The sequence below is a fragment of the Accipiter gentilis genome, chromosome 33 (assembly GCF_929443795.1).
Source record: "Accipiter gentilis chromosome 33, bAccGen1.1, whole genome shotgun sequence".
In the NCBI taxonomy this organism is placed as follows: Eukaryota; Metazoa; Chordata; class Aves; order Accipitriformes; family Accipitridae; genus Astur; species Astur gentilis.
In genome coordinates, this window is record NC_064912.1 from 17,150,809 (window position 1) to 17,164,144 (window position 13,336).

General features: G+C 37.2%; 1 protein-coding gene across 7 annotated transcripts in view; it reads left to right on the top strand.

The window, feature by feature from the left end:
• The window catches only part of USP22 (ubiquitin specific peptidase 22), a 112,051-nt gene that overhangs the window by 83,023 nt on the left and 15,692 nt on the right, over nt 1-13,336 (top strand). For all 7 annotated transcript variants that reach the window (XM_049835377.1, XM_049835378.1, XM_049835379.1 and 4 more), the window contains 2 exons: nt 1,207-1,376; nt 8,410-8,557. In XM_049835377.1, the coding sequence (XP_049691334.1) occupies nt 1,207-1,376; nt 8,410-8,557 (318 nt within the window). The remainder of the gene's footprint in view (nt 1-1,206; nt 1,377-8,409; nt 8,558-13,336) is intronic.

The window sequence follows — 13,336 nt, forward strand, 5'->3', positions numbered from 1 at the left end:
TTTTTAATTACCATGGCATTGCCAGCTGATCCTTTTTTTTTTTTCTTCCCATGGAATGGCAAGGAAATTCTTCGTTCTGTCAAGTAATCCTGTTTTTTCCATTCATCATTTGTGTAGTAATCCCATTATATTGCAGAAGAGGACTATGTTAATTTTAAATTAATACCAGAATTGTATTCATCAGTGCATTTTATCTTGTTTTAAAGTAAGTTTTTTATTAAAAATAAGCATTCTTGTCCACCTGATGCTCTTCTCATTTAGCACTCCTGTATGGTGGTATTATGTTAACATTTTGGAAGAATACTCAAGGATTTGAGCATGTTTTTCTTCTCGCTTAGACTTTGCAAATGACTGAAAAGCTTTCCCCACTCCTAACCTCTCTTCTGTTGTGCAACAAAAGAGCTTTCCTTTAAGCATCTTGGTTTCCAAGCACAAGAAATCGTCTCTGGGCATTACTGAACGTTTGACTTAAGGTGTGATGAATCCTCTTATGCCAAGTTCAATTTTTTTTTTATGTATACTGTAGATTAATGTTTAACTTAGCTAAAACAACTGTGCAACTAGTATTGTTCAGAGTTTCTCTTTTAAGGTGGTTTTGTTTGGATCTTGGGTTTTATGCAAAAAAAGGATATGCTAAGTCTGCATTGGATGACAGCCTGACTTTGTTTTATCAAGGCTGTTTCCTTTGCTGCCTGTCTTAGAAAGATGATTGTTGCATTATAACAGTACAAAATCCTTATTCTGGCTTGATGACCTGCATGAGGGAAAGCCTTTTAAACTATCTGAAAACTTACTTATTGATTTATTTAGATGTGTTGGTTTCTTACTGTAGTGACATACCAGTTGTTGTCATTGCACTTTGGTATCAGCTTGGGGAGGGGGCATGTTTTGGTGACATATGGCAAAGCAGCCATTGCAAAATAATGCTATTGGTATTGCTGTACTTTGAGGTTTCCTTTTTTTAATTTTTTTTCCCCTGAGAATTTAAAATACAAATCCTAGCGTAGTTCAGCAAGCTTGTGGCAGCTTGTGACTTAAGTACATCGAAACCAATAGCCTACCTAAAAGAATATAAAACTGTGTACTTGGAGCTGTGCATATACAGTAAATCTGTGGCAATATTGTGAAAACTATATAAAAATGCAAATATACCATTTTGTTAACTTGATAATGCTTATGCATCCCCTCCCCCTTCTGTCTTTATAGGTCTACGAGGGCTAATCAATCTTGGGAACACATGTTTTATGAACTGTATTGTCCAGGCACTTACCCACACTCCACTGCTGCGAGATTTCTTCCTCTCCGACAGGCACAAATGTGAAATGCAAAGCCCCAGCTCATGTCTGGTCTGTGAAATGTCTACGCTTTTTCAGGAGGTGAGTGCTGTTTGCCACAATAGCATCGCCTTTCCACAGATGCTGGCTGTTCCTTACCCCAAAAGGGATTGTGTTCTATTTGCAAATATAAAGGGAATGTAAATTATGTTTCCCCTGAAGGTGTGGCAAAACAGAGCAGTAAGGATTGGGTGAGACCCTACTGTCAAAAATACCCAGCTACTGAAAAGGGCCTTTTAAGTCCTAGTCATAAGTCACCCTTGTTTAGGCAAAGCTGGTATTGGAAATAATTACAGTGCTGCCTGCTCTTCTGAGACTGATCTGCAAATCTTTAGTCTTAAAGCTGAATGTGTACTTTAATTAAAGGTGCAAGTTGTAACTGGAAAATATGTCACAGGCTCTTTGGGTGATAATGGGAGTGAGAGTAAAGTAATAGTATATAGCCTGTGGTTTAAGGCACTGGATTATGTAGGTCTGTATAAATATTTTAAAGATCTTGATTCAATGCTTTCTAACAGGTAGAAACATCTTTACTATCATCTCTTATGTGGAAACCCATTAATGGCCCAGAGGATGTAGAAAAGTGAATGTGTTGGTACGGTTTGTACCTTCCATGTATGAGCTACTGTTCTTTCCATTTCTCACTCAGGTGACTGGCTTTGTAATGTGTCTTTCTCTGTAGGTCTAGTCTGTGCTGTATGAGACGGGCACAGTCTTTTCCTTATTAAATAGTCAAAGAGCGTTATTAAGTACCTTAGTTGTGCATCAGCAATGTAAGGACTATGGCTAGAATTGGGCTTCTAGTTTTAAGATGAGTCTTTAAAAACAAACAAATCCAGCTCTTGTGTCTTTCCCTGTGATAGATCTGCTTTCTTGATAAGTAAAAAAAACCCAACACAACAACAACAAAAAACCAAACAACAAACCAAAACCCAAACAAAACCCCCCCCAAAAGCTATAGTACATGCTGTCACAGAGCATTTAAGATAGCTGGAGATGTTTGTACACAGAGCATGTCTTTTGTGTAGATGCTGTTATGGAAGTTCATTCAAACTGAGACCAACCTAAAATAGCTTTACCTTTATCTTGTGATTTTCAATTTGATTTTACTTCTGTGCCTTTTTCACCAGAGATGAGTCTTTTTGGTCATTGCAGGTAAATTAAACATATATGGAAGGTAAAGTCCCCCATTCCAGTACAAAGTTGTTTTCTGCTCATACTTGACACTCATATGAATTTGCAACCTTTCATGCTGCTGATCAGTCCTTAGTTGTATGTTATACTTCTTATTTTTTTATTTATTTTTCAATTATTTCTATGTCTGTCAGGAAAGGAGGTAAAAACAAAAGGCAGGCATACCAATAGGTAGCAGCTGCAGGATTATTGAAACCAGATGTGCAGTTAAATGGGGAAATACCACTCTGCCTAGATAAAAAAAAATCAGCCATGGTATAGAAATGCCAGCTTCTGTACACTGTTAATATAGAAACCTATTTGCTTATTTAAAAAAAAAGTACTATTATAATCTTGATATCCTTTCATCAATTTGTGGTATAAAGTCTTACTCTGATGAGTATCACCACATTCTGTTTACACACATGCATTTTTTTAAAAAAATCCCTTGGGAAAGGGGAAATGAGTATTACATTACAGATTGAGGGGCTGGAGGAAAGATCAAGACTGTCTAGGTAATGCTTTTTATTTCTATTTTTGTATGTGGAGCCCTGTTGATAGCCTAGGATGCCTTTTGCTAGACTATATGCAAGCATGTAACAAAGAACAGGCTGTTATCCAAAATGGGGCTTAAATGCAGCATTCACATTAGTTTCAATTGTAATCAAGTTTAATTTCACACATAACTTTGGGAATCTCGGCCTTCATTTTCTCCAATCAAAATTCAAAAATGAGGGTATGTGAATGAGGGAAGAGCCATATCTGTGATATCAGACTGCAAAGGTAGCAGTACAGTAGTCTCCGTCCTTATTTCACATTGAAATACTGCAGCTATGTGCTGTGGGAGGACAACAAAAAGTGACTCAACCACCTTGGAAGTAAAACTAGCACTTAGTCCTCCACAAGCAAAACTGTAGTGTCTGTAACCGACTCAATATATTTTAACTTGCAAGCAGTAAATCCCATGTTATATTTATAGCTTTGTCAGCACTCATTGTAAAATTCTGTTTCCCAGTGAGTTTTAATTTCTGTATGTTCAGAATTTAAACAAAAATTTTGCATTTTTGGAGCAGACTGGTTATCTTTCATGTCCCAACTATATGCAGTGGTTATGATGAAGATTCCTACAGTGTCTTTGCAGAGATGAGGTCTAGATGAAGGAAAGCTAACCAGTGGAGACTTCAGTGTTATGGTTAAGAATTCCTTTGTAATTGAATTACTGGGGAAACTGGTTCAGGTTCTGTCTTGTTTTTACGTAGCTTTCTCACCGGGATTAACTGATGTAGTTATCCCAAGGCATTTTACCTAGTGACAAACGATCAGGGCAAGGGTTAACTTCATCTCACCGCCACCCTTCTTTTCTGAAGGTGTGATCTTAGGCAAATGGAATGCCAGGGGATCTGGTGAATGCATGCCAGTAAGAACTCTCCAGGAGAAAAAGAGACTGTTTTGAACATTAAATTAAACTTACTATACATAAATAAGCAAGTTTTGCTATTTTGCTGCTTAAACAGAAAACACTTGTCCCTTTTTTGTTTAAGACCATTTAGTTATATAGGTTGTGTGGTTTCTTTGTGATAAATAGGAAGTTACAAAGTTCTTCCACCTTGAAGTAGGTTGGTGGTGAGTAATGAGTATCAGATTGTTCTCAGAATTGAGATTTTTTTTCCTGGTAGCTTTTCTTGCAAATATGCCAAGCATTGATCTCTGTTTGTTTTAAGAATATCTGACTGCATCCATTAACATTCTCATTTGTGCTACTTGAAACCTATTTCTCAATAGAATGATGACATGAATTACACTGCATAAGAAAAGGAATGAAAAGGATATGGGAATAACAGATAGTGGTGAAACTGGATGGAGGGAAGATAGAACACACAGAATCCGTTCATTGAGCCTTTTGGCTGAAAGGGTTTGTGCGCTACTTTTTACCTACTGGTATTTGTGTTTTAGTTTTGCTTCACCAATGAAAATTAATTTCAGGATGGTCTGCACCCTAAGGTTTATCTAAATACTTTACAGAATGACCATTCAGGATGGTAGGATTAGCGGATCTGTATCTCGGTGCACTCTGTGACTGGAATAGCAAGAATACCTGGGAATATAGCAGAATGCAGTGCATCCACTCAGAGATGTAAAGAACAAAGCCTTCTTTATTCCCATCATTACTCATCCTCATGAGCCTATCAAAGTGTACAGCACAACTACGTGGAGAGTTGAAAAGTGAGGACAAAAAGGAAAAACAACGAGATGATTTATGGCTTTGATATCTTAAGATGGTACACTGTTGAAATGGCTTATGTATAAAGTAAGTTACAACAAAGGTACAAGGGCGAAAAAGTAGTTAAGGCTCTTTACATAGACAGAGGCCTTGCATTTTGTCATGGAAAATACAGAGTTTGTGCTGAGTTTACTAAATCTTTTCTCTGAAATAAGTATAGAACATACAGAGTGCGTGCAAGCACAATGGTTTTTCTGATTCCTTGAACCATTGCTCGTTGTTGGGAAACCTCCAGTAGGTGTTCTTTTATTCTGAAAGGCGCATGTATTACCCACTCCCTTTATCCATGTAAATTTTCAGAACGTTTAAAGTCTTAATTGAGAACCAATTTCTACGAGGAGGTTTTAGCTTCTCAAATTGGACTGGAGCCTGGTACAGGATTTATGCCTATAAATTCTTGATTACAAAGCTCGGAGACTGGTTTGTTGATACGTATGCAGGGTAGATCAAATGCATCTGTTTGTTCACATAATTGGGAAACTTCCATGCATGTGTTTTTGGCAGGAGGAGAAGGAAGTACAGATGTGTGTGGTGGTGTTTTGGGGTTGTGTGTGTCTTGGTGTGCTGTTGGCTTTTTTGTTTGTTTGTTTTAAACTGACTGGTATCTGTATATTTTTGGTAACAATAATGCAAAATACAAAGACTAGAATCCTCTAAATCCCCTATAGATTCTTCCTTTTAGAATCCAAGAGCAAGTGTGTTAAATGCAAAAAAAGAAAGTTACTGTTACTTGGGTTGAGTGCAAGAATGGCGGCTTTGAATCCTGGTTGGGGAAGGTGTCTTCCTCACCCCACCCCGAACAGCAATTAAACAGTGTATTACCAGGCATTTTCAAATTACTTGAACTAGTTCTTTCCAATATAAACAACTGATACTGCTGCATTGAAAACAAATTTAAACAAAAAAAATTTTAAATTATGTTTGGAAGAATTGTGCTGTTGAAATGCTTTAGAGGTGACTTGCAAATACATCATTATTTATATTTGCTCATGTTAATGAAAATATTTGTATAATAGTGATTAAATAAGACTTTACATGGACTTCTTTCCTTTTTGTGGATTGGAACAGCTCTGATAGGTTGCTCTTCACAGCAACAAGGAAATGACAGAGATGGGATGGATGTTTTGTACATTCCAGTTTAAAATACACTATTTGAATGTGCTCGGATTCTCTTGTTTCATTTTTTATTTACTAGAATAGTGAAGCTTTCACCCACTTCCATGTATATTCAACAGCATTCTTACTAGGTGTGTTTCTAGTTTCTGTGTGACAATAGCTAATAATTTGATAAAGCTTCTTGTTAGGTTCTTCTAATGAAGCACAAGAGAATGCAAGATCTGCTGGCAGGTCTAGTGTCTGCAGTGGAGTAATTATGGAGAGTGCTGTTGGTTAAAATGACCGGAGAGCTCTGGGACTAATTGTAAAGAGTGACAGAACAGAGAAGTTTTATTGCTACAGTTCCCTGAATTATGTCGAGCAGCAGCTGCGTCAGCAGCTTTCAATTACCATACTACTGCTCCAGTCCCTTGGTGTCATTCTTGTTGGCATCAGAGTTAACTATTGATCTTTTTATTTATAGAAGCATTTTGTGTTGTTTGGCTGCAGAGATATATCTTCTTGTTTCGAAAAAGCAGAGCTTGCAATAAAGAAATTTCTTTGCAAGGAAATACACTAAAACCATTTAGAAAACATACAAAAATGAGGACTAGATGAGAAGATTGTACTACCTTTTGCCTACCTGTCCCTTAAAAATACAGTGTGTTTCATCTAGGCAGGTTTGTAGCACAATGCCCTCATATAAAATGCTCAGGGACTGGGGAGGGAGAAACTTAGGTCTGGGAAAGGAAGCCTGCTTTTCCAGTGAGACTGAGAAATTATATACTGCTGGGGTTTTAAATCTTATTTTTGTTCTGTGCATTTGCTGCTTACTGTCTTCTGTTTGGGAAGAGTAACTGAAAATAAACCGCCATTGATTTGATAGGATCTTGGCAAAACATAATTGTGGTGTTGCAGGCACCCTTCACTGGCAAATACCTTTTCTAAAGGTTGGGGAAGGCAGAATGACTTACAAATTTTCACTTATTAAAATAAAATGTTACTCTTAAATACAACCTGAAGGCCAACTGAATAAATTTTTCTGGGCCTTTTCTGGCTGCCTGCAGGGATACCACAAGCATCTCTGCTTTGCTTTTGGAAGTGGTGTAGTGGTGCAGGGGTTCTTGAGCAGATTCTTGAGCAAGAAGTCGGCTTGCTCAAGAAGGGACTGTTAGCTTTAGTCTCAGACTCTGGGTTCCAGAATTGGCAGCAGCAGAAGTGAGGACCCAGGAAGAGGAAAGTAGAAGAGTTGTAGCAGTAGCACTTGGATGGAAATGGAGAGGGTAGAGGAAGGAGCTGAACCTTGACCCAGGGAAACAGAGAACCTTAGTATGGGGGGGGTTGGCATGTTTTGTTTTTCAGTGGGACTTTATTCATTTTTAAAAAAACAAAAAAAAAACAAAAAAAAAAACCAAAAACCCCAAACACGAATTTCCGTAGCCAGTTATCTGTCCTCCTCTTCTGTGCTGATGTACCTTCCCAGCTGTGTGTCACCCCTCAGCAGTGGTGTTTCACCTCACGGTTTTGCTGACTGAATAATTTGTCTGTGCACACTCTAATATGCTTTTGGCAAAATCACCTGGGGCAATTTCAGTCACTACTGTAACAAGCTCATCAGATTTTGACTGAAGGAGATGCAGGAGCTGGTCCAGGACCAGGTCTCTGGGCAGTGACACCCTGCAGGAGTGGTAATGGGCAGCTGACTTTGGGGATGGATGAATGAATTGGTACCTTCAGCTCTGCAAAAAGCTGTACTTGACAAAGTTGTTTCTAAGGCTTTGTGCTGTTATAGCTGTAGAGTGAAAGGCCAAGACTGGCATGCGGCTGCTATCCTGCTTGTAAAGGTTTCCATGAGATGGGACTGTGCACAGCCATTGGATGCAGTGAGCATGTCTTGAGTCAGGGGCTGGCTGACAGCTGGCATCTAATATTCTCATCTTCAGTGTTTGTCCTGATTTTGGGGGGCATGTAATTTTGGAATGAAATTGCTGATCTCTTGCAAATGTAGGGTTTTTTCTTTTTTTTTCTTTTTTTTTTTTTTCTTTTTTTTCTTTTCTTTTTTTTTCTTTTCTTTTTTTTCTTTTTTTTTCTTTTCTTTTTTTTTCTCTTTTTTTTTTCTTTTTTTCTTTTTTTTCCCTTTTTTCTTTTTCTTTTTTTTTTTTCTCGCCCCCCTCCCCCCCCCCCCCCCCCCCGCTATTTTACTAAAAGCCAATGGTATCAGTAAGGAATTTTTGAGTGTTGTTTGTGTTCACCTTCCCTGCCGTGCCTGCTTGCTTTTTGCTTTTTTTTTTTTTGCCAATCCATCAGAAAATGATGGAATTTCAAGGGAGAAAACTGAGGTGCTGAGTTCTGAGATCACTTCTTCAGTAGTCTGATAAAAAGCTCTCTCTGTATTTTATTAAGGCTATCAGAATTAAATGGTTTAAATTTATTTGACTAATTGCACTCATTTAAGTTTTTAATAATTAAATGTACTGAGGCTGTGTAACTTGTTAACAGTTATGTCCTTTTCTTTGCTTTGAGCAGTTTTACTCTGGGCACCGATCTCCTCACATTCCATATAGGTTATTGCACCTGGTATGGACTCATGCACGGCATTTAGCAGGGTACGAGCAACAAGATGCACACGAGTTCCTCATTGCTGCATTAGATGTGCTACACAGACACTGCAAAGGTAAGGCTTGTACTGAGTCTTCAATCAACAAGGAATATTGGATCAAAAGGAGGTAGAACAATATCTTCTTAAATCAAGTGTGCTGTCTTACAGTACAGCAGTCTTAGAAAATTCCTTTTAAAATGCTTGGTAGACTTAAAGGAAAAGATTTATAAATAAATAAACCACTCCCACTGTCAAAAATTACCTAGAGTTAGAAGCAGACAAGGCTGTACATTGGTTTGAATCACCATCATGTTCTTCTCTTATTGGTTGTGAGTCACTGTCTTTTCTTTTAAATTGCCATTTTAACTCTATTTATACTTGAGGTAGTTAGAACTCTTACTCAGTGTGTCATGGAACTGATGAAAATAACATAGGGGAGGCTGTGGCTGTTCTGCTTAAATATTATCCTGCTGTATTTATGATGCCAAATTGCTTACAGAAATGTGAATAAGAAGAAAGAGAGCTTTTGATATCTTGTTTTATTAGTCTATATAAAAATACATAATTGTACAATACAGTAAAATACTCAGTGACATGCTTTTTAGGGATGAAGTGTCTAAGTTTTGAATTGATTTGTTAATGTCATATAAAATTACATATTTCATGTTAGTTAGCTGTACTATATCTGAACTGAAAATTTCCTATCTGCCAATGTTTGATCTTGCTTGATTCACTTGCTTAAGCACAGAAATTTTTGTTATTCTTGTAAGGGAAAAATAGTAGGGTTGATACTAGCAAAACAAACACAAAAATCCTTAGTCACTAAAAATAAGCTTTAAAGCACTCAACTTTCCTCTAATGCCCTTAGAAAAAGCGCTTAGAGGTTAGGTTTTTGGCTTCTCAGAGGACTATCAAAGGGAAGGAAGGCTGCTACTGCTTCTATGAAACATTTTGAAGTCTTGCTTTTATCTTTGAGATACTCTTACCTGGTAGCAGATGTGCTTGTTCAGATTCATAATAGGTGTCCTCCAAAAAACTCTTCTCCAAAAAAGAGTACTTGTAAGGACAGGAATACCTAGAACAGTTCTTTTGTAATTTATTAATATCTGTCATTTGACAATCACTAACTGAAATTCAGTAGGCCTAATGGAACTGTTGTTGAAGTACTGTAAGGAACAGAGTCTACCCAAATACTGACCTATCACTTCTTAACACTGAATAAACTCAGGTGCAAACAAATACTTCTTGGTACCTGTAAAGTTTCTGAACCATTGATCTAACAAATCTTGAAGCTTTTTCATCATCTTTGATATAAAATAATCTTTGTATTTCTTCTATACTTCCTGATTAGTACATGAAGAAATAGTATTTTCTTCTCAGAATGGTAAAGAAAAAACTTGCAACAATAAAGGTCCCTGTGCTCTTTTCAAACTGATAAAGAATCTGAAAAGACTTTTTTTTTTTAAGCATGGTTTGGCTTTAAATGAAGAATCTCTGAGGTATATTCTGGAATTACCAACAAAATAAGGCTTTCTCAACAGTTTCTTTACCCCGGGTTCTGTTTGGCCCCTCCATCCTGAACAAAAACAAAACTGATCTGTCCTAAAACTTTGAAAATGTATATGTTGGACATTCCTTGTTGGAAAGAGTGTGTGCAGGTGTATGAAAACTTGTTGGATATCACAGATGTGTTGAAAACACTGACATCTGAATTGGTATCAAGTTTCATAATGGTTTCATCCAGCTTGAATTGAATTAGGGAGTTTTGCACCTTTAGTATAGAGGGGTTTTTGGGTTGTGGGAAAGGTACCATTTACATTCAATACAAGGACCGAAATCCAGTTATTTAACGGATATCCTTAAGTTTGAGCCTACTTGCATGGATGTAAGCAAGCTGTTACAGTGCTACTAGTGGGAAGGCATTAGCACTAGATCCTTGTCATCTGTGCACCCAGGTTTTTAAATTTCTGGCTCTGAAGAAATGGAGAGACTTTTATTAAACTACGGTAAATAATCTGTACCACATCAAGGTAATTTAAAAGAAGTGGTTGAGCAGTTGTGTGGGAACCAAACAAGTTAATCTAAACCAGAATTTCAAGTATGGTCATGATAAACCACTTTTGGAATGAACTAGTCTGCTATGTAATGAGAAAGTTTTCCCACTTATATACTCATGTACGCACACAGACACACACACATGTGAAGTATGTAAAAATATTATTGCTAATAATGAGAATATGTCCTAAAGCTACAATAAGCAAATAATGCCTCCCCTGCCAATATTAAATATTTATTTTACTGAATCAAAAAAGCTTTCAAAGCTTCCCGTCAACAGTAATCAAGTTCTACAATTAACACACAGTGAGTGAAGTAAAATAAAGTCATGGGGAAAATTTTGTCCAAAGGCCCTAGCTGTTGGACATTATTCATGATGACCAAGGCTTCAGGCACCAAAGTAAATGAAAGTGTTACTTATATGAAGAACTGTATAAACATCCAGTGATACTTGTTTGGCTGACATTGGTCGTTTATCCCTTTTCCATTCCGTTTACTCAACTTGCTAGGAATTGTCCTAATGCAAGTCAGAGAAAGCTGCAAGTGCTTGTTATTGATATCTGTCATTGCCTAAATTAGGAAGAGTATATGATTTTGATGTGCATTTAAAGATAAGTTTTGTAATACTGCATCCTACAAAGCATAAAATTAACTGCCCTGAGATTATTATATGGGCTGGCTAGCCCAAGTAGTTGTTTGTTTTTGTTCTGTTTGGTTGGGGTTTTTTAATGCTGGTTGAATGTATACTTTGTGTTCGTGGTATCTGTAAAGTTTTGGAAGCCCAGGATACCTGTATGATCACCCATGTAAGTCATGTCTCAGGGGTGATAGCTCTCCGTGTGCTAGCACTGTTGTGTTGAGCTGTGGCATTTGTGCAGGGCATATTCCGAACACTTCACAGGGCTCCTCTGTGCTGCTGGAGTAATATCAAATGTTTCTAAATAAAAGGGATCGAGTCTGTCATGTCTATGCATCGCTATTTTTCATTCCAACAGCTGGAGAAAGATGGTCTATCTGGCAAGTAGTATTTTGGTGAAGAAAAAAAAAGCTAAGCTATTAATTATGCCTCTTTCTCTACCATTCACCCAAAGTTTGCACAAGGTCTGTCCTTTAATGCATACTCCAACTAAAAAAGTGAGAGCTTTCTTGAATCTGAATTCTTTTTCCACCATTGCTACTATAAATGACACTTAAAGTTGCACCTGCAGTTTGTGCTGTTCCGGTCTCTCTTGCTGGTTTCGTAGTGCTTAGTTCTACAGTGTCATTGTACATCGGTATTTGTAATCCTTCTCACCACAAAAGCTTCCCACATGAGATTCAGAACTTCCTCTACATCGGAGAGTAGCTTCTTCACCAGAGTAATGCTGTCAACAGCTTTGCTGGGTAGGTAACGGCCGCGTTCTTTGTACTGAGGCCTACCCATTCACCTGAACTTTGGCATGTATTGCCTTTTGACCTTTAAAATGCACAACAACTTTGGTTCTCAGTCTTTTAAGATATTTGGATTCTAGAAGCTGCTTAAAATGATCAGACGCTGATCTGTTGCTTCTTGTATGTTTTCTGAAAAGAACAGGTACAAAGTATACCCCGGTCTTCACGTGGGATCCTTCAGGAGTTCCAGGGGTCTTTATTTGTTAGAGGAATGTAAATAATGGGTATTTCTGCCCAGTCTGTAAAGCATTAGGTCAGCTTTTAGTCAACATGACAGATACATCTTAATTATCAGTGCTCTGGAAGAAATTCAGGGTTCCAGTTCTGCAAACTCCTATGACAATGAGGTTCCAATCATCCAAACATTTTGTAGTTTACTAACTTTGTCTTGGACATATTCAAACTTGGAGAAACTTAGACCAGAATTGTTATTGTTTTGTATAGAGCAAGATGGCAATTCAAAAGTTAATGTTCAGCCCAGTGAAATCACTGGCTCTGGGGTTTCTTTTATTTATTGCAAGAGCAGCAACAATCAAGCAGCAGAGATGGGCATTTGTACACAAAGGTTCAAAAAGCAAGATAAAAAAAAATTAAGTAATCCTATATTTTTATCCCAAACTTCATTCAGCCAATGTTATTCAGTTGTCTAACAAAAAAAGAGTGCTACTTTAAAGCTGATTATTCCACATTTATCTGGTTTCCATGAAACAGTTTGCATTCATCTTTAACAAGGACTGCTACAAAGCAAATTTGAAGCCTGGTGCTAAGTATCATGACAGAAAAAGAATGCTGTGCTGAGATTTGGGAGTAAAACACTACCCTGCTCTGTGAATTCTGCATGATATTCTTAGGAACTGATAAAGCATATGCTTGCGAAACATGTCATCTGCTATGATCCATATGAATGTATGTGTACACTGCTTTGTCATAAAGAATAACAAGCACATGTTCAGAACACTGGGGGCCAAAGTAGAGCAGAAAAGTTAACATTAATGTCTTGTTTTGATAAATGCCCCTTTTAAAATCTGGCAATTTTTTAATTACTTTTTCTCATTGAAAATACAGACTGGAAGTTGGGGGCAAAACTTCTTTTTGTTTCAAAACCAAAACCAGTGTTAAAAAGTAACCTCTAGCTATTCTTAAAGTTGTTATGTATGATTTGCCTCTAGTAGTATATTAGATGCCTATATATTTGAACACAAGTTAACATGCTTAGTTATTGCACAGATGCAGTACTAACTTCTGTTTGTTTTTTTTTTAAAAGAATTGCATTTAATTTTAATCCAAACTTTTAAACTCAATTTTCTGCCGTTCTCGTAGTTACATTAGTGTATACATTGATGTATTTTGAAGTTTGGTTTTAGTCTT